The sequence below is a fragment of the Phacochoerus africanus genome, chromosome 1, assembly GCF_016906955.1.
Source record: "Phacochoerus africanus isolate WHEZ1 chromosome 1, ROS_Pafr_v1, whole genome shotgun sequence".
Taxonomy (NCBI): Eukaryota; Metazoa; Chordata; class Mammalia; order Artiodactyla; family Suidae; genus Phacochoerus; species Phacochoerus africanus.
Genome location: NC_062544.1, coordinates 189,156,161 through 189,177,701, shown reverse-complemented (window position 1 = coordinate 189,177,701; position 21,541 = coordinate 189,156,161). Strand labels below are relative to the sequence as shown.

The window sequence follows — 21,541 nt, the reverse complement described above, 5'->3', positions numbered from 1 at the left end:
TTATTTAGTATGGTACCCCTAAAATATACTTAGTAAAACTTAAGTTAAATAAGTAGTAGAAGTACTTTCTTCTAAAAATGGGTTATTGGTTTCTTAATTGTCAGTCTGTTATTCAGATATTCATTCATGTTTTTGATAGTGCAAGTCAAATAATATAACTCTTATTTTGACCTGGGGGTTTTCCAGTTTGTGTGTACCATAAGAAAGAATCATGGCTCTCTGATTCTAAGGGATTAAAAACTGTGGGAGAAGGACTTCTTTTCACAGTATCTTAAACTTACTGATTATTTAGAAATATTTCAGGACCTTTAACACACTACCACCACTCTTATCCCAGAGATGACTGCTGAGTGTTAGGTGAACCTCTTTAGAGGTTTAGGTCTCCTAACATAGGAAAATGCAGATAAGAGCAAGGAGAGGATGTAAATTAGGTCAGGTAAGAACTGCTCTTTACATGTCTGCCTGGCCGTCTGTCTGAAAGATCTACATTAGGGACTGAATAGCAGGTGTAAAGTTAGTCTCTCTTCTCTGTTCTTTGGTCATTTGGGAAAGAAGTTTTGTCAGTTGATGTGAATGGAAATCAGAAACCTTTAGAACTGAGCCCACAGACGAGCATATGACCACAGCAGGAGCTTGTTAGATTGTTTCAGGACAAAATGAAGTGATATCGGGACACTTTTATGTTTTTTGGGGAAAAAATAGCCTATTTACTCTATAGCACTCCTTACTTCCACCTCCTGGTATTTTCATAAAACATAGGTGAGGAAATTTTATTTTGGTATCTGTATATTGGTCTTAGAACACTTATCAATGGCAATGTTATTTGGGATTTATTTTCATCATTTTCCTGAGAAATCATCTTAAAGCAAAAGTTTTAAAAATGAGAAATTACAGTGGCAGTTTTATGTGCAAAAAAGAGGAACTCTGTGTATTTTTCTTAGCCTTTCTGTAACTTTTCAGAAATTTGTTTCTTAGATTTTTTCTTTTCACTCTTCTTTCCAGGGAAGGGGTTGTTGGTTAACTATGCGCAGGCCGAGTCCTTTCTGTAGCCTATTTTTGTATGGCTCCTGAACTGTATAAGGTGGTTATTATGGTTTTACCATGGTTGAAAAGAATCAGAAGAATAATATTTCATGATACATGAGAATTTCAAATTTAAGTGTCACTAAAGTTTTACTGGAGCACAGCCATGCTCATTCATTACTGTCTATGGGAGCATTCATATTACAGTTGCAGCGTTGAGTAGTTGTGCTAGAGACTTGTGTGGCCTACAAAACCTAAAATATTTACTGCCTGGCTCTTTATAGAAGAAGTTTGCTAGCCACTGTTCTAGGGTGTTGAAACCCAGTAAATGGTATAGGAGTCTTTTAAGCTGTCATCATGCCTTATAGGTCTACATTAAAAAATATTAGAGTGCTCACTTTTTTTTTTTCTTTTCTTTTTAGGGCCACACCCACGGCATATGGAGGTTCCCGGGCTAGGGGTCCAGTTGGAGCTGTAGCCACTGGCCCACACCAAAGCTAGATCTGAGCTGAGTCTGTGACCTACACCACAGCTCACAGCAACGCTGGATCCTTAACCCACTGAGTGGGGCCGGGGATCGAACCTGCGTCCTCATGGATGTTAGATTGGTTTCTGCTGAGCCACGATGGGAACCCCCAAAGGGCTCACTTTAGCAGCACGTATTCTAAGATTGGAACAATATGGAGAAGATTAGCATGGCCCCTGCACAAGGATGAGATGCAAATTCATGAAGTGTTCTGTGTTTTAAAAGAAAAAATATATATAAGACAGTCTGTTTTGATAAAATAATCTTTCAGTCAGTTTTAAAGAATTATATATAGTTGAATTTCCTGAACAGTGAGAGCCATGAATTCCTTGTATAACCTTAAAATTTCAGCTGTACATTTTCACTCTTTGACTTTAGTTAAGTTTGAAAAATATTTTACTAGCCATTTGAGATTTCCTTCTCTCTACTATATTAACCTATTTTTACTAATTTCTCTTGAGAAATGATTTCCTTGGAAAATAACAGTTTGAACATCTAAATAGTTAACTCTTTTTCTCTTGGAACCTTGAATTAGCCTCTGTATTTTGCAGAAAGTTACCCACTATAATGCCGTTATTAGGAGAAAATATCAATATGTTGTTGTAGGTATCCAGTATTAAATTGAGAGCCATATTATGATGTATGAAGAGGCCTTTTCTGTGTGTGTGTTTTTTTTTTTTTCTCTATTAGTGTAAGTACATCTGTCTAACACTTTGGTTTACTTTCTGAGGTATTACAGTCCATAATGAAGTTAATGGCACTTACTAATTCACTACTGAATTTTAAGGTCATAATTACTACATGGAGGGTCCCATATATCATTTAATATTTTTTCTCACTTGAATTTCTTAGGTACAATGTTAGCTGTTCTAAAAAATTTACACTTAGTCGTTGGAATCGTAAACCTGATAATCAAAGTCTTGGGCATCGTGGCCGTCGTCCAAGTGGCCCTGATGGGGCAGCAAGAGAACATATCCTTAGGCAGGTCTGTAGAAACCTTGCTTCAATGTACAATACCCTTTTCAGAAATACAAGGAAAGTGCAATGCTGTATTTTACTTGTACTACATTTTCCAGCTTCCACTTACTTATCCATCTGCAGAAGAAGACTTGGCTTCTCATGAAGATTCTGTGCCATCTGCTATGACAACACGCCTGCGCAGGCAGAGTGAGCGGGAAAGAGAACGTGAGCTTCGGGATGTGAGAATGAGGAAAATGCCTGAAAACAGTGACTTGCTGCCAGTTGCACAGACAGAGCCTTCTATATGGACGGTTGATGACGTCTGGGCTTTCATCCATTCTTTGCCTGGTATGTGATTCACCACTTTGACCTTATTTGTCTTGTGCACTCATACACAGGAATGACATTAGATCCATCCACACTTACTGCACAAAAAGGCTAGAGAAGTTCTGTATATTTGTACTCATTAAATGGCATTTGCTTTTGAAATGTGATCTGTTTCCTCTTGCTTATTCCCTCAGCACAACTGGGTATTTTCTTATACCCTCCCAAGTCGATAAAAACTGACTAGTCGTGCTTCTGCTGTGACACCTCAGCCGGTGAAGATAATAAAGGTGCTCTCTTCTCTTCAGTCTGATTTCTCTCGAGAGGTCAGTAGAGAGATTGAGTCAGACACTTCTTCCCTTCTACTCTTCCAGTTTTCTATTCTATTTCCTCTTAATTTCCTATTTTAACCTTTTTAAAAATGGAAATTTTTTTTTTTTTTTTTTTTTTACGTTTTTGAAAGCTAATCAAGACCTTTAAGACTATGATTAACATTTTGGTTTCTTTTAAAAACATAAGCCAGTTCTTTTAAAGGAGGCTGCATTCTTTGATTCTTTGCAGTAAGTAGATATCAGGAACACTTCAGAAACTAAGTAGACAACTGAAGTTTAGTTATGATATTCCATTCCAATATTGAGGGTAACTTTTCTTTTCTGCTCTTATTTGGCACTCTTTCCATCAGCTTAGGTCATTATGTTCTTTATCTTTTTTCTTAAATATGACAATAATCTTTCATACCCATTTTCTCTAAGGGGCTGGTGGCTACTTAAGACAGCTGTGCCTTTGCTCATGATGAGACTCACTCTGGCTATAAATGTTAAGGCAATATATATTTTTTTAAATCAGTAAATCTTTATCATTCACTTTGATCTTATGAGTATAGAAGATAAGATTTTTAAAATATTTGTTCCATTTTGGGGTTTTGGTAAATCATACCATTTCTCTTGACACAAGCTTTCCAGAAAAATACATCTTCTTTGAACTTTTCTACAGACTTATTAAAATTAATCCAGCTATTTTTGCTAATTAATCTTTCTGTGAAGGTGACCACTGTCTCAGAAGCCAACTTGTAGCTAGAGTGTCATGTAAATAAAGTATATTCAGAAGTACTGTTTTTTTAAAAAGGTCTGTCAGTTATTTTACCTTATGCAGATGGTCTGTGACTTATGATGGGTCCACTTAATGTTCTTTCAACTTTCAGTCGGAAAACTTTGAATTTTTTCTTTTGTTAGGGATATGCAGTAAAATACTCTCCTCAGGCTGAGCAGGGCAGCAAACCATACTCCCAGTCACCACATAATCATGAGGGTAAACAGCTAATAGAACCATTCTGTTTTTTACTTCCAGTGTAGTATTTGATACATTATATGAGATTTTCAACACTTTATTATAAAAGAGGCTTTGTTTTAGATAATTTTGCCCAATTTCTTTTTGGCTTAATATAAGTGCTATGAGGATGATTAAAGTAGGCCAGCCTAAGCTGTGATGTTTGAAAGGTTGAGTTTATTAAATGCATTTCTAACTTGATGTTTTCATTTTAGGATGGTTGTATCAGGATATAATTGAGGAAGATATATATACAGAACTCTAAAATTTTATTAAATTATTTTTTCAGTAGCTTACTTTAGAATTTTTTTTTTAAACAAGATACGATCGATTTTTTTTTTTTTTTTTTGGTCTTCATTTTTTGGCCATACCCATGGCATGTGAACGTTCCCAGGCCAGGGACTGAACATGTGCTACAGCTGTAACCAGAGCCACAGTAGTGACAATGTCAGATCCTTAACCTGCTGCGCTACAAGGGAACTCCCGATATGGTCACTTCTTAAAGAAAGATGAAGTTATCTTAAGTAGGGATACATTTTTCATGGGAGGATTTTTAAGCACACACCTAGGAAAACTTAGGTCTGAGTTAAGTGCTGACCATGTAGGTTTAGAATCCACTTTAAAAAACAGATGGATTAGAGGATGGTGAGTCTTCACTGTTGTGGTTTTAATATTTTATGAAATAAATTTAAGTTTTATACCAGTATAGCTACAGTGAGAATTAATATTGGAATTGACAGTGATACCTGGGGCTGGACTTTAATTCTGTCATTTTCACACATTATCTTAGTCTTCCAAATAGGGTACATACATGAGCGTGGTTTGTTAGCCTAATTTCTCATTTGGGGGAAATAATTTCTTTTCCTTTTAGTTGGACAAATAATTAACAAATAGTAGATACTTTTGATTTCTTCTATTGCTTCATATGGTTTTTTAAGGGCTAGTTTTCTAATTTTTCCTGGTATCCATTTGCCACGAGGCTACTCTTGGCTGCTTTATTAGAAAAAGGGCTAAATAACACCTTCGTTTCATTTTTGCTTCATTTGAATTGAAAAAAAATTATTTCTTAAAATATGAGGTGCTTGTCTTACTGAGTTCATTGAGACAATTTTGTCGCCAGTTGTTTAGAGAACATTACATATAAAGCAGACTGCTTTATAATTTAGAATTGCCTGGCACTGTATTAAGAGTCTGCTGATAAGTCTCTGTTTTTCTTTTACTGATTAAATGGGAGTATTTTAAATTGCTTTGACAGGCTAAATAACAAGCTTACTTGCATGATCAGTTATATCTTACTTCTCAGAGTTTTTTCTTTGAATAATGCCTGTAGCTTAAGATAAATCATATGCCAGAAAATGCCTTTATCTTCCTTTTCTGTGCTCCTCTGGCCTTTGTAAACTTCTTATTGAGGAGCCTCTTTCAGCTCATTCAGGGCTGGAATTTTTTTTTTTTTTTTTTTAACCCCTGAGCTTTTCTAATGGTGTGAACAAACTTGTAAATTTTGTAATTTCTTGCATTTCGTTTCTTTCCAGTTGAAGCTAGGTTTCCCTCTTTCATCAAGGCACCAAATTTGTTCTTAGAGTTTTTCCTTCTCTTTGAATAATGTCATCTTGTGAACTGTCTTGGTGGGATCACATTAGAATTGGTATGCAGGCCAATCTCAGAACTGTTACTAGAGTGAAAAACTATTGTCTTCTAAATTTTTGTACATTGAAAAGTTCTTTATAGGAATGGTTCCTTTTATTTTCAATCTACTGTGGTTATCTTCAGCTTTTCCTTGATACAGTGAATTACCTTTTGCAAAGGTCACTTTAGTCTGTATTTGTTATTCTGTGAATCTGTAGTAGATTTGGTTTCTCTAGTTATTTGGTAGGTATATAAAGTAGGAATTGTCTAAATACATATGACTGTGTACTGGTTTCCATAATACTGAGACTTGTTTATTCTGTAGTGTAGATGCAGGTGACACCTTTTCACCATCCTTACAGAGGTTATTTTTTTTTGTGCAGTTATTTTTGTGTGGTGTCTTTTTGTTTTAGATTTAGCAGGAAAATTGACTGGACACTTGTAAGGTTCAGTTGGGACCCATGTCCAAGTGCACAGGTCCATGCCCATCTTGATGGCTGCTTCTGGTGACATAAAGCTGGCTGAGCTGACTGGTTGCTGTAGTTGAGATATGTTCTGTAATGTTTCTGGGATGCCATCTGCTTCACAGAAGTAGATTCTAAATTTGTCAGAAACTCATAGAACTTGAGCTGGGTATACACCTTGAGCATCCAGATTAAAAAAAATTTTTTAAATCTTTCTCTAGTAAGTTTTGGGAAGCATATTTGCTTCTGCATTTTTTTCTTCCTTTTTTAAGTCACTTCATTTTTTTCATTTCTGTATTAATATATAAGTACCCCCCTTTTTTGTGGTTAGCTTAAGAAAGTTGTGATCTAAAATTCTGAAGATAATGCATTCCTGTTTGATCATGTTGTTTCCTCAAACACTTTTTGTTCTTTATTATCTTGCTAACACATTTATTTTCCACCCACAACAAGACATTTGAAGATGGATCCGATAATTCAGAGCAACAAGCACATACTGTGTATTTCTTCATGGAAAACTCCATGTTTCTATTCCCAAATGTAGCTCTTATGGGCCTCATTACTTCTTATTGCTCCCATTTTCTGAATCTGAGTAAATCCTATGCTATCTTTCTCTCTCTTCTTTTTCTTTCCTGTGTTCTTGTAAGTAAGACTGAAGAGAGAAGAACATTAGTTTTTTCATAGAAAGAAGGATGAAGTCATAGTTAGATGCAAGATTGGTCAGTTTTTAGCTGTCCAGTTTTGAGAGCTACCTCTGGGAAAAGAAAAGGGGCTTTTCTATGGTGAGTAATCTCATTTTAACTATATAGTTTCTTTTATATGGTAAGTGGCCAAAACCATAAAAATTTTGTGTAAGGTGCTTTTGAAATGTCAGTTTTTAAAAGTCTGAGAAAATATTAAAATAAAGAAATTGAGGAGTTCCTGTCATAGCTCAGCAGAAACGAATCTGACTAGTAACCAAGAGGATGCAGATTTGATCCCTGGCCTTGCTCAGTGGGTTAAGGATCTGGTGTTGCCATGAGCTGTGGTGTAGGTTGCAGAAATGGCTCGGATCTGTGTTGCTGTGACTGTGGTGTAGGCCAGTGGCTACAGCTCTGATTGGACCCCTGGCCTGGGAACCTCCATATGCTGTGGGTGCGAACCTTAAAAAAAAAAAAAAAGAAAAGAAAAAAAGATTCGAAATTGAAATTGTAAGTTGAGCATTGTAATGCATTTCAGCAATAGATTTGATAACCTCAGTTTTGATGAATTAGTTCTGTCCTGAATGAATAAAATGTTTTAGATGTGCTTGGTAATTGAAGGTTATAAATTAGAATAAAGATAAAAATGATAATGAAAGTGGCACTTGAAAAAATATTTCTAAATTGTTATTTAAATGGAAGAACATTATATTTTATTCTTCTGTACCTATATGTGAAAGATACGTTATTCAAAGAAAAGTTCATGAGATATAATAACTAGTTAACCCAGGCTTGTTTTATGTGGGGCATGCTTTCAGATGACAGCATTGTCTTTCTTATGAAGGTATGTTATATCTGGACTGATCAATCTGTACATTTTACCTGACTCTTACTAATTATTTCTGCAATATTCTTTTTAGAACAAGAATTCCAAGGAAATTGCTTTATCTGGGTTTTGAATTAATTCTTATTTTTAGAATACTAAGAAATATTCTCTTCTTTAGGAATCAACCTGAGACTACCACCAGTAAATTTCATTTGTTCCTAGCCTGTATTTCAGGTACTCAAACCCAGTGAGAACATAACTGTTAGGAATAATGTCTAATTGTTGTGTATTAATTCTAACATCCTTCCTCTCATCAAATTCTAGGCTGCCAGGATATCGCAGATGAGTTCAGAGCACAGGAGATTGACGGACAGGCTCTTCTCTTGCTAAAAGAAGACCACCTTATGAGTGCAATGAATATCAAGCTAGGCCCGGCCCTAAAGATCTGTGCACGTATCAACTCTCTGAAGGAATCTTAACAGGATCACGAGGTTTTGTGGTAACAGGATTTTTATTCTTCATAAACAAATATGTAAGGTAAAGGCTCAAGTTGGCCTAGAATATTGTCACTTATCATGGTGGACAGCCAAGCACATGGGGATCTCCACATCAAAACCTGACATTTCTTCTACAGATATAATAATGCATCATACATTTTCATAGTTAGCCAACATTGGTAAAATTCATTTTACAGGTTACACACAATATTGAAAGACTTGTTATAGAGGGCCATGATATTTTTCAAAGTGTTTTACTAAATAATTTTTTTAAAGGCAATGTTTATCATTAATATAAAAAAAATCCTTAAAAGTAATTTAATGATTTACATTTCTCCTTTTTTGATTCGGTTTTCTTATACATTTTTGTACCATATAAGTTTTCTATAGGTTGTCATGAGAGATATAATTTAGGAGTAATTTAGGAATAATTTAGGAGTCCAGTGACTGGAATTATATGCAATGAGCTATCAGTGTGTGTTTAAAAAACATGTCTATTAGACAATTGTTTTGTCTATAAAAAGGATTGCATTCTAGCATGAATAATACTGATGTGGAAGTTAGAAGAGTTGGTTTCTGTTCCATACTTGACCAAGAATTTGGTATGACTGAGGAAGTTAGTTTTCCTCTTAGTTTTTGTTCATTTAGAGCAGTGGTTCTTAACAGAGGTCAGTTTTGCTCCCCAGGGGACATTTGACAATGTCCGGGGACATTTTGGTTGTTGTAGGTTGGGGTGGGGGAAGGTTACTTCTGATATTTGGAACATAGCATACAGGGATGTTGCAATTATCCTACAATGCACAGGATAGTCCTCTGTAACAAAGAGTTATCTGGTCCAAAATGTCAGTAGTGCCAAGGTTGAGAAATCCTGATGTAGGAGTGATAAATATTGCTCTTTTTCACCCAAAGGTATATTTTGGAAAAAAAAGAGATGTAATAAGGAATACATTCATTATACAATGGAAGTATTTCAAATAGCATTAACATTCTGCTGAAGTATTTTTCCTGGTTTTATGCCTTCTAGAAAAAGGGGGAAAATTCATTAAATTGGCCTATAAAATAAGGACTAGCATACTAGTAGTTTGATTCTCAGTATTCATAATAATTATTTTTCATATCTTTCTGCACTGATGAAGACATATGATTATGAACCAGTGCACAGCCTTTGCTGGCTGGACAATAGTTTGCAATGGCTATGTGGTTGGTCTTTAGATTTTTCTAGTGTGGAACATGCTGGGTCTAGCTAGAATGCACATTCTTTTCTCTTAACTGAGTCCTTGTATGCTTCCTGCAAGGCACTTGTCCAACTGATCTCTTTTGGAAAATCAGATCTAATTTTGTAGGTACATGTTTTAGGGAAAAAAAAATTTAAAGCAAAACCTTTCATTGAACAGTTAATGTTCTGTTAGAATTATGGCACCAAAACAAAATTGCTGTGGGAGCCCTGTAAAGTTTAAAGTCCTGGACATCAAAAATATTTTAATCTTTTTTAAATATTATTCCATTGTATTTACCACACAATGGAAATGTTTTAATAACTGAAAGAACATACACAGTTATTTGGCAGAAGTTCAGTAAGTGGGGAAGAGTCCATGGGTTTCAGTCATTGGCACTGCTCTTTTCAAAAAGATTGTGTTACGCTAGTAGAAGACTAAAGATGTCATTAAAGACATCACAGATATTTATCTTTTGGCTTTGTGTACATTAGAGAATGTTGATTATTTTTATACAGAAATACAGCGGGTAATTTTTTTAACCTTTAGATGCCTCTCATTTGAATGTATGCTTTGTGGAATTCTTTTGTGTAGTAATGTTTAAAAAAAAGATGTTTATTGATAGTTATGTGTAGGATTAGAATACGTAATATATAGTGTAAGGCTCATATTCCAGACCTACAATAGCTTGTAGTCTATGTCACATATTTCTTTATATCACATTTTAAATTATTGGATTAAAGTTTCGAGGAAAGGTTAGGTACTCTATAGTCAATCTTCATTTATTAGTAGTTAATCATTATGACAGAGTTGTCATATGTTTGACTTTCCCCCTCATCTTGCAATTTCAGAATGCAGGTATAGGCTAAGCATAAGAAGGAGTTGGTCCACTGTATGGGGACTGAGGGACACAAAGGAAAATCTCCCCTGGAATTAAGACTTTGTCACAGATAATCCACAAATAATTTATGCAGAATTGGTTCTTTGGGGATACACTGCCTAGCAATAATGATTACCTCCCATAACAATATTATCTGTAGCCTTTAAGGTATTAACTTGGAACTGCTAGAGGTTCTCTTCCTGTTTACTACCCTCTTCTTCGGTTGTTGTGTATTTACTGAAAGCCTCTGTGCCTAGCACTGTGTTAAGTATCCAAGAAAGCATAGAAGAGGGGTTTCCATTCGAGAGCACCTTATAACCCTAAATCTTATTTATATCTTAAGAATAGTCCAGATCTTTTCTCTCCACTCAAAACATACCCAGAAGATACATTTGCTTTTTTCAAGAGTTATTTTATTTAGTAATGGCTCATTTACTTTTAATGAGTGGTTTTCTTTTTGATGCAGCTTTTCTTTCTGGATGATTGAACCATCTGAATTTCAGAATTTCAGTTATATATATTGGATATAAATGATGACACTGGGTGTCCACCTCTCTCCTGAGCTTTAAGCACAGTTTTAGTATGAAATAGATGGGGAGGTTGCTGTTATTTTCATTTTCCTTCATATTGTTTTAGGATTTGATTGAGGAGAGGGACGGACAAACAGAAAGGGGACATGGGAAGTTCTTTCTACCTTTGCTACCTAAGTTTGCATTTTCTGATTTCTTTACAACAATGCAGTCTTTTCCCATTGAGGAAGAAAATCTCTGCAAGTTTGAAATTTTATTTGCTCTAAGCCATGTGTTCCTAAGGAAGTAAATAAAACAGGATTGGTTTGTAAAAGTTTTTCCTTACATGACATGCATTTTCATCAAGCCTTCAGGCATGTGTCTCATGCAGCTTTGATGTAATAAGTGAAAGTGCTGTCCCAAAACCTGTCACTTATTAAAGTTTCTGGTAATTTTTCCATGATGGTATTTTTAATTTGCTGGGGCATCCTTTAAACAGACCTTTTTTTAAAGTCCCCATTTAAGGACTGTCCCCTTGGAGTAGAGAACCTGGAATAGGAGGAAAGAAATGTTAGTGAAGAAGCTTGAGAATGGAAGAGAGGCAGACCAGAAACCTGCCACTTTGTTAGTTTATCCCACTTCAACACTGAACAAATTTCTGCACTTTTGAAGTTAATTCATGTTTTACCTAGTTTTAAATAGAAATAACTTTTTTTAGGTAGCCCATTTTATTTGTGTTTCCTTGTGTTGAAACAGTTAAACTATATGAAATAAGTATTGTTGTACCCATACCTTTGAATAATTTTCAACATAGATAATCTTCCTATATCTGGTATGATATTCTACTCAGACATTTATTAAAATCGCAGTTTTAGATTGAAATCTGTTCTAGTGCCCCAAGTCACTGACTTGTTCAATTAAATGTTATAAAGTCCTGTTATTTGCATTTTCAGGGTTTTGGTACCACCATGGCACAAGTATGGTAGAGAGGTAATATATAGATTGTATAGTCTTAGGCTGTGTTTACATATGTGTAAACAATTTTGGAAAGAATAACTGTTAAAGATGTATTTGATGGATGCTGTCCTCATAGCCATAAGGAGTGGAAGAAACCCTTGGCTTAACACACTGTTAAAATGTTTCAAAGATATATTTTCAACCAGAACAGCCTAGTCATATTTTGTGGTTTGAAGATCCTCCCCCTTAGTCAATGGCAAGAACTCAAGTTGCCGCTATGCAGTAGGCACTGGGCATTATTGCCTAATAGCATGAAAGGGCCTCACTCCCTTCACCTCCTCTAGCCTCAAGTAAACTGTGTGAAAACTTTCTTAGACCTTTGCCTGAAGATCCCTACAGAAGATTTTATAGTGGGATTAATTCTAGGGAGGTAACTGAGACAGGACTTTGTAATACCTAACAGTCATGTCTCCATGAACCCGCTGGGCAGTGGAAACTGACCATTTATGCACAGTGTTTGCTCAGTCTTTTTCCTGTGCACTGCATGTTACTATAACTGGGCTTTGGGGAAGGTTTTCTAGGGAAAAGGGTGGGGAAGTGGAGGGGACAAATAGGAAAAGCATTCCAGATCCAAGAGGATAATATAGTTAACTAAGGTCGTGTAGCATAGATATGGCCATCAGTGGTTCAAAATAGTAAATTGTAATGGTTGGATCCCAGTTAGAGCAATAAACAGGGTATGGCTTTTTTTTTTTTTTTTTATGTCAAGGTTTACCTATAATCATAGTCTTTCATTCTCTTTATCAAGTGATCTTGCCCTTAGGAGTGTATTAATAGTTCCAAGGATACATAAATTGGTGATTTCTTTTTCTTTCTTTCTTTCTTTCTTTTTTTTTTTTGCCACAGCATGTGGTGGCTTAATGTGGGCTCTCAGTTGCCAGACTAGGGATTGAACTCAAGCTGCAGCAAAGTGCCAACTCCCAACCACTAGACCACCAACAAACTACCTATAAATTGGTGGTATTTGACTTCTGAAAGAGGTGACTATTATAGTGGAGAATATCTGTCAAAAACTGAAAGGTTAATTGTTATGATTGAGTTATCAGAATTATAGAGGAGAAAATATCCATTTTTAAATACTACAGTTGAATCAGTCTTGTGGATTGTTACAAAGAAAGTTGTTTTTAAGCTAGTATTTTGTTAGGCTGTGTCTCAGTGTAAGAACTAGATGACTAAGATAGGGTTCTGTTTATTAGTGCAGATTTCAGTAAATACAAGCCTACCTCTATTTCTTTAATGCACAGTAGTGTGGGTCATGAAAAGAACTGTTTAATCCACATTCATCAATATTGGTATTTTCTGAATCTATTTAGAGCATTTTATTTCATCTTAGTAATTGTGATTCAATTAAATAAGCACAAACACAGTATTAGGGAAAGTAAATATGCAATCTTAGTAAAATTAAATTTTAGCCTCTTGTATAAGCTGTACATCTTTTAAAAAATTCTTTGGGAAGATATTCCTCTTTTAAGTTCATAACATGTCATTATATAGTTTCCCTTATAGCATTAATATAAGCCATTTCTTTAATAAAAAATATTGAAAATTATATTATCTTCTTTGGAAAAAGTTTCCTAAATTTTTAAGAATTTAAAAGTTTTACATATTTTTCAGAGCTTAATCTATTTTAAAGTAATACTATGAGAAAGCTTTTTTTTGAAAGTTGAAAAGCACTAATACAAATATAATTATTACCATCATATTCCAGAGCAGAACATCTGCCTTTTCCTGAACTGTCACTTTAGTACACATACATGGAAAGGGAGACCTGCCCTCCTTTTCAGATCTGAAGTCCAGCTTCCCTAATGAAAACTCTCCCATTCTTCTCTAACACATGAACTCACACCTCGTAAGTGCCATGTTTATGGACACTTTTGGAAAATGTTTTATTTTTTCCCTTTTTATAGCTTGTGAACATTTAGTTTTACTTAACATGACAATTTCAGCCTCGAATATTAGAGAAGAGGTACATTAGAAAAATATTTTTGGAATTCTTGCTGTGGTGCAGATGGGTTAAGGATCTGGTGTGGTGTTGCAGCTGCAGCTCGGATTTGATCCCTGACCTGGGAACTTCCATGTGCTGTGGGTGTGACCAAAAAAATCATATATATGTAAAAATCATATATATATTTTTTCCTACTGTCCTTGAAAAGTACAATTGCTTTCAATGATATTGGGGGTGTCAGTACAAATCCATAGAAAGAAAACCTGTGTGAAGTTTTAAAAATGTATTGTTTAAAAGGAGTAATGAATGAATTTTAATTTGGAAAAAAGAAAAAACAATATAAATTTAAAGCCCTATTAGGCTAACCTGGTATAATTTTAAATGTAAGAGTAATAAAATAGGTCCTTTTAGACTACCTATTTAAATTGACTCCAGTTATCTTAAGGATGGATAGTAGCCATCATTTACTGACTTAAAAGTTATACTTTAGGGACTGTTATCAGTGTTAAATCCTTGATTTTGTGGAGCTTTAATTAATGGAGGTGAAAAAGTTGGTATTTATTGAGAAGGGTGGGGAATGGTAATGAAATGAACATTAACTATTTTAGAAAGAAGGAAGTTTTTTAGTCTTGCTTCAGGCAAACCAGATGTGTCCATTGCTTAAAATCTTTGGAATGCTTGTGTTAAAGTCATTTTGTTGGAGTTCCCATTGTGGCGTCGTGGAAATGAATCCAACTAGGCACCATGAGGTTGTTGGTTCGATCCCTGGCCTCACTCAGTGGGTTAAGGATCCAGTGTTGCTGTGAGCAGTGGTGTAGGTTGCAGACTTGGCTTGGATCTGGCGTTGCTGTGGCTCTGGCGTAGGCCAGCGGCTACAGCTCCGATTGGACCCCTAGCCTGGGAACCTCCATATGCCATGGGTGCGGCCCTAAAAAGACAAAAAAAAAAAAGTCATTTTGTTTTAGGTAGTAAATAATCTACTTCGGTAGTAAATAATAGATGAACATAATAGTTAAATTAACATGATAAATGAAGATAAAACACTGGCTAGGAAACTGGGGTTTTACTTCTGGTTGGTGGATTAGCTATTTGTGACATTTTAGGCAGTTACTTAGTTTTTAACCTGTTTCTTTCTGAATATACAGTAGAGAACATGTACTACCCAAAATGTTGATTTTGCTTAAATCATCTTTATGCTTACATAAAACTATGATTCTAAGTCACATAATGGAGTATTTTTTAAAGTTGCTCCCACTTAATTCTTTTATCTTAAGTCTCTTAATTTCCTTTTTTAATGGTTCATTTTATATTTAAGAGCTTTTGCTAAGAGATCATTATTTATGAAGCATCTACTTCCTGGGTCACCCACAGTCTTTGTTCTCCTAAGGATAAAGATAGAAATTTCATATAGACAGCAAAGGAGGATATTTTTCTTTCTAAATGCTTCTTGCTAAACCACTGGACATATGAACTCATCTGAATATTGTTATTCATGCATTTATCTATTCATTTAGCAAACCATTTGAACACTTACTATGCAGTGTGTGGTATACCTGACTTAAGGAACTAGTAATAAGTAAACATAATCCTCCATTTTTGATTGTGACTTAAACATGTACATAATTATTATTACATAATGTACTGAATGTAAAGTTGGAACTGAGAGGGGATTTTTATGCATTGGGTAAAGGATTAGGCTAGATGATATCTAATGGGTCTGAGTGAATCATATGACAATTCCTATAACACATTTCCACTTGCTAATCCATCACCATATACCTGATTAGTTTACAAAATTAAAGGTACCTACCTAACATTAGGATTTACATTTTGAAACTGTTGTGACAGCCCGTATTTCTCAGAATTATTTGGACACTTGAATCTATTCCAGAGGTGTTGCCATGCAGGGTGTGAACAATACAAAGGAGCTGGTGCTGACATACTATATACATTTTGAACTCTGAAAGCTTTATATCCAGTAGTAACAGTGCAGTAACTTTCAAAAACTGAAAAATATCAAAGGATCTTGCTGAGCAGGTTTGGTTTTTATTTTGGTTTTTTGTTTCTTTTTAAAGCAAGGAAGATTGCATAAACTTCGACTATCATTAAAAGTATTTACTTTTTAGAAAGTACACTTATATTACAGAGTAAAAGGGTTTTTCCTTTAAAATGCAGAACTGGTAAACAGTAACAGTTCCATGGTTGTAGCTTGAATTGACAGGTATTTGGAGAGTAAACACAGAGTAGGAGAATGGATTAACTGGATAGGAGGTCCCTTGCCACCCTGGGAGTCTGTGAATTACATTGTAATTCCCACTGAGGCAGCTTTACATATTAATGTCACTCCATACTGACATTCTCCACAAAGATACAAAATGAAAATATATTTAAAAGATCTTTAATGCATCATAATCACAACCTTTTAAAGCAGGAAAATGTACAAATAAGTCTTAGATTAGAATCTGTATTAAAGTTTTTGTAAACAGGAACACTAACATCCAAGTAACCAGATAATCTGGGTTTAAAATAATTTTCCCATGGTACTGGTTAAAACTGAAACTATTTTAATTCACTTAGTTTTTCAGATATTTTATGCTGTAAAAATATTGCATACTTTTTATATGTGTATTCTTAAATTTTAAAAAATCACTGGGAATGGGCAAAGATGGTATAATTTTGGACATCTAATTTCCAAGACATTTAACTAGATTCCTAATTGCCTCATTCAAAAGCTTGGATTTTTGTTTTCCCCATAGGAAAGGCCAAATTAAGCTCCAGAGACTATCCTTGAAGTAAGGGGTGATCTTGTGGTAAAGGTTTGGAGTTGTAGGCAGCAGTGTGCAGGCATTTCAGGCCTCTTTGTTGAATTAGTGTGTTCTTGCTTGTCAGAAACATTCTCTGTTGTTGATTTAACAAAAGCAAATTGTGATAAACTGTTAAAAATTTTTTTGATGCTTCAAGCACATGGTTAACTGATTTTTTAAAAATTCCTCCGTTTGGTTCCTCCCACTATCCTAAATAGGACTTTCATATTATTAAAACCTCAAACACTGATCCACCCAGGATGAACTAAGCATCACCAAGGGGAAAGAAAACATTTTTTATCTTTACAAAAAACAAATATTAAGATTATATATATAGGTGTATTCTTTATGTTGGATATTGTACTAGAGTCCTCCTTACAGGCAATGAAATAGTTTAGCACCCTTAGCATTAGCATTCCTAGATTGGTGTCTGTAGCTACAGTTTTAAAATGTATAACCTGAAAATGAAGTTAATTTTGCATTTTAAGAGCACACCATGATCTATGTAAAAAGATTGTCCATTTGGTGTATTTTTTTAAAAAAGAGAAAGCACTTTCATATTAACAAGTAGCATGTGTATGAATTTTAAATTTTCATATTTGTTGTGTCTGTATTCAGTGAAGTAAAATTGAACATTCAAATGTTTGTTGATGGCAACATTAACTGTTAAATTAAAGCACCTTATACTCTGCTGCTTAAACTTGCTTGTAATTGCACCTTTGTTACCTGCACATTTTCACATAGAATATTGTTGTAACATTGCTTCATGTGGGTCTGGATGGAAGGTTAGTGGGCCTACAGGATCATTTATTTATATTGTTTATATTACAATAATATATTGTAGACCAGTTGTAAGTTCATTTCTTTAAAAAATAAAAGCCTCTTCCATTTGGCTGGTCTTTTGAATAATTTCTTTCTATTTTTAAGTTTATGGAGGGATGGGGAATCCTCTAAGTAAACAAATAGCTTAATGAGAGGCTTGAAATAGTTTACTTTTCACATTTAAAATCTGAAGAAGGTAGAAGTCTTTTTTGTTTTTGTTTTTGTTTTGGTCTTTTTGCCTTTTCTAGGGCCACTCCCGTGGCATGTGAAGGTTCCCACGTTAGGGGTCTAATTGGAGCTGTAGCCACCGGCCTACACCACAGCCACAGCAACTTGGGATCTGAGCCACGTCTGCGACCTGCATCACAGCTCATGGCAATGCCAGATCCTTAACCCACTGAGCAAGGCCAGGGATCAAATCCGCAATCTCATGGTTCCTGGTCAGATTCGTTAACCACTGTGCCACGATGGGAACTCCTACAAGTCTTTACTAATTAAGTAAAATACATTTTTAAATACTTCATTCCCATGTATGGCCAATTAAAAAGCAATACATTCAGAAGGAAAGTAACACAGAAGTAGAACAGGTTTAGACACTAACAAATTAGATAATATCTATGTGGTTTAACCCACAGAGTGATTTCAGATTATTCAGCCATTCAGATTGCTTCACTTCAGTAGTTCTCAACTGAGAACAATTTTGCCAACTGAGGGAAGCCTGGCAATTTCTGGAGACATTTTGATTATAATGACTGGAGAGGGAATGAGGTTCTGCTGGCACCTAGTGGCTAGAGGGCAGAGATGCTCCTAAACATCCTACAGTACACAGGGCAGCTCCCATAACAAAAGATTATTCAACCTGAAATGTCAATAGTGCTGAGCATAAGAAACTCTACTTTCATGTTGTAAATATACTGCCAATGAGATAGTTGTTGGACACGCAAATATAGAACAGATAAGTTTCAATTATGAAAATAAATCTGGGTTGTCATGGAAGAGACCTAGTCACTACTTCCAATTCTGTAGGGTGAGCAACTGAAACTTTTCTTTCAGGAATATATGTATTAAGAACAGAGTTATATTTTTAAAAATCACTTAAACTGAATTCATCTTTCTTCTTATGTTAAAGAATATTTACACCAAATCATTTTCTTGTTCTGAGTTTAATAAAAATGTTTATTTAAGCTCATATCTGAAAAGTTGGTGGTCAGTCTCAGATTTACATAGCAATCTGTATCCAGTAGTTTTCTGGGTAACACAAACATCAGTATGGCCAACCAGTATAATTTTTTTTTTCTTGCAAGTATTTTATTTAAAAACAAACACCTAATAAATAATCTCATAGCCCCCAAAAAACACATTCTGAAAAGATACAGAAGTTTGGGGGAGGGTGGGGGAAAATTCAGTTCAGTTCATTCTTTATATGTCCCAATCATTCTTTCCTGTTTGTGAAATTATGATTCTCATAGCTATAAATTTCAGTGTTAACATGGCAACATATCAGCAAGTTATTATTGATAGAGGCTTTTCAGTTTGCTCCAGATTATGAAGTGTAAGTGGAATGAAGCAGCATTTCCAGTTGACAAATGGATCCACAGGTAACGCCATGTGTCTAAAATTAAGTTTGTGACAATTAAACCAATAAACTATAGCAATGAGAAAACTATTGACAAAGTACAACCATGGAATGTTCATTTCAATGTATGCTGGAATCTGTACTTTAAGTAAAAGGATAATTACTTGAAGTAGTACAAATGGTAACCAGGTACCAAGAAAACAGATAATGAACTTGGGCAAAAGTGCTTTTTTAGAGCTTAGAGTATAACTAGAGTGGGATGAAAAGGGAAAATACAGGATAGTCTCATTCATATAGGAAGTTATCCTAATAGCCTGTACCAAGGTAATAACTTCTGACCAAGAGGTTATAAAAGCAATAAACAAAATCATCACCATGGAAAATGACAGCCAGTAACTCTGAATGCTAATGTAGAATGGACATTGATAAGAATAAACATTCTGTGCCTTCAGTTTCTGGTAGATAGCAGGATCTCCCAAAACATAAGCAAGGATGGAAATCCAAATTAAAGTAACTGTAAAGAAATAAAATAATTTTTGACACTTAAATGGAAGCTTGGTGGTTTTAGAAAAAGTCAAGTAATAATCTAGACAAGCTATCAGGAAAACTGGATAGTGCAAGAAGCCATAAGTAAAAGAAATAATTTGAGTAAACAGGCAGATGTGGTATTTAGTAAACCTAATGCCTAAAAGTACAAAATCCCTGAAATAGGATATAATGGAAACAGTCACTAAAAGTAAAAGATCAGTGAATGCTAGTGAAATGCAAAAATATGCCATAAAATTCTGACTGGTATTTTTTCTTCTCATTCCTAGTGTGAGGATATTTAGTAATATTTTCCCAAGTACAATCAAGAATAACAGAGTGTTACTATCTAAGGGCTGATTTGTTTGATGTAGCTGGTACTGAAAAGAGCAGTTCTCTGAAGTAAGAATAGTCATCTTTTTTTTTTTTTAGTTAAATTTCAAAGGCCTGTTGCTCCAATGAAACAGTGCTTTATTTTTCATCCCTGCAAAGAAAAATGAAAACGCTGATGTTACTTTGATGTTTTAAAACTTCACAAACACCTCTAGTCTCAAAAATCTAATTTACTCCAATCATTTCCCCAAACAGTAATATATTTCTCATAATACCTATAGAAAATATATAAAGTGATCAAGAAGAATTAATGTGTATATTTTGGTCATTCTTTGAGAACTAGATGGTCCAGAACTCTCAGTTTGGTTACATATAACCAAACTGTTACATGTAAATTACTAACTTCTACTAAGTACAGGTTTTGATAACTTATTTTTTTAGAAAAATGATAGAGGAGTTCCCGCTATGGCTCAATGGGATTGGTGTCATCTCTGCAGCACCAGGATGCAACTTCGATTTCTAGCTGGACACAGTGAGTTAAAGGATCTGGTGTGGACACAGCTGTGGTGTAGGTTGCAACTGCAGCTCAGATCTGATCCTTGGCCTGGGAACTGCATATTCCATGGGGTGGCCAAAAGTGAAATTTTTTAAAAGGTAGAGAGACACGTTTCTCTACCAGAGCCACAATACAGCCTTCAAATAGCATGCTGATAGTAATACTCAGAACAGTACACTGATAGCTGTTAACTTGGTCCCACTCTGATTCCAGACGTTACTCATTTTTTTCTTTCTGTCCGTGAAATTTGGATAATGCTTATGGGGGCCTTTGTGTGTAGCTGTTTTAAAAGCTTTTTAGCTGTAGGATCATTACTCAGAGTAGATTTTTGAAGCTTAAAGATATAAAACAGATGTTTTAGCTAGAAACTATGAGAATATTGGTAAAGGAAAGAGAAAGATTCATCTTCCAGAGGTGACCTTTCAGGTATGACACCTGGAGAGAAGAAGGATACAGGGAAGGAGCAGGGACTGAGTAGGACTACTTGAGAACATTAAGAGGTGCTAGCTAGGTAAGGGCAAAGGAACAGGAATTGAGCTTGACTGATAAATGTATTTGATAAAGAAAAAAGAGAAGACGAAAGATAAAGATCAGAGAGTATGAAATCAGGAAAGGATGGAAGAAAAGGAAGGAAATTCAAGAAACTTATCTTAAACCATCCCCCAAAACCAAACACAAATTTATCCTTAAAAAAACCCACACACACAGCTGATCCCAAGTTGTTTCTGCAAGACTATTCAACCAGTGTTTGTAACAGCAAAGCAAAACTCAAATAATAACAAGAAACCTACCCATGAAATGTCAAGAATTAGGGGTGGGTTAAAAATGATGCATCCTTATGATTTACTATTATGTAGCCATTAAAAATGTTCCTTGGGGGAGTTCCCGTCGTGGCGCAGTGGTTAACAAATCCGACTAGGAACCATGAGGTTGTGGGTTCGGTCCCTGCTCTTGCTCAGTGGGTTAACGATCCGGCGTTGCCGTGAGCTGTGGTGTAGGTTGCAGATGCGGCTCGGATCCTACGTTGCTGTGGCTCTGGCGTAGGCCGGTGGCTACAGCTCCAATTCAACCCCTAGCCTGGGAACCTCCACATGCCACAGGAGCGGCC

The 21,541-nt window shown here is 35.2% G+C and overlaps 2 protein-coding genes and 1 non-coding gene across 15 annotated transcripts in view; 2 read left to right on the top strand and 1 right to left on the bottom strand.

The window, feature by feature from the left end:
• The window catches only part of PHC3 (polyhomeotic homolog 3), an 84,623-nt gene extending 73,310 nt beyond the window's left edge, over positions 1–11,313 (top strand). For 8 of the 12 annotated variants that reach the window (XM_047786247.1, XM_047786298.1, XM_047786307.1 and 5 more), the window contains 3 exons: positions 2,402–2,534; positions 2,626–2,857; positions 8,080–11,313. In XM_047786247.1, coding sequence (XP_047642203.1) covers positions 2,402–2,534; positions 2,626–2,857; positions 8,080–8,234 — 520 coding nt within the window. In that variant the 3' untranslated portion in view covers positions 8,235–11,313. Of the gene's footprint in view, positions 1–2,401; positions 2,535–2,625; positions 2,858–3,030; positions 3,160–8,079 lie in introns of those variants that run through there. The other 4 variants (XM_047786335.1, XM_047786317.1, XR_007135764.1 and 1 more) reach the window with 3 other exon arrangements.
• LOC125113969 (U6 spliceosomal RNA) lies at positions 1,664–1,770 on the top strand. Its single transcript, XR_007131654.1, has one exon. It is a non-coding gene; the product is annotated as a U6 spliceosomal RNA (small nuclear RNA).
• Positions 11,314–18,598: 7,285 nt separating the features above from the next.
• GPR160 (G protein-coupled receptor 160) overlaps positions 18,599–21,541 on the bottom strand; it is a 44,229-nt gene continuing 41,286 nt past the window's right edge. For both annotated transcript variants that reach the window (XM_047786218.1, XM_047786226.1), the window contains one exon: positions 18,599–20,028. In XM_047786218.1, the coding sequence (XP_047642174.1) occupies positions 18,944–19,960 (1,017 nt within the window). In that variant the 5' untranslated portion in view covers positions 19,961–20,028 and the 3' untranslated portion in view covers positions 18,599–18,943. The remainder of the gene's footprint in view (positions 20,029–21,541) is intronic.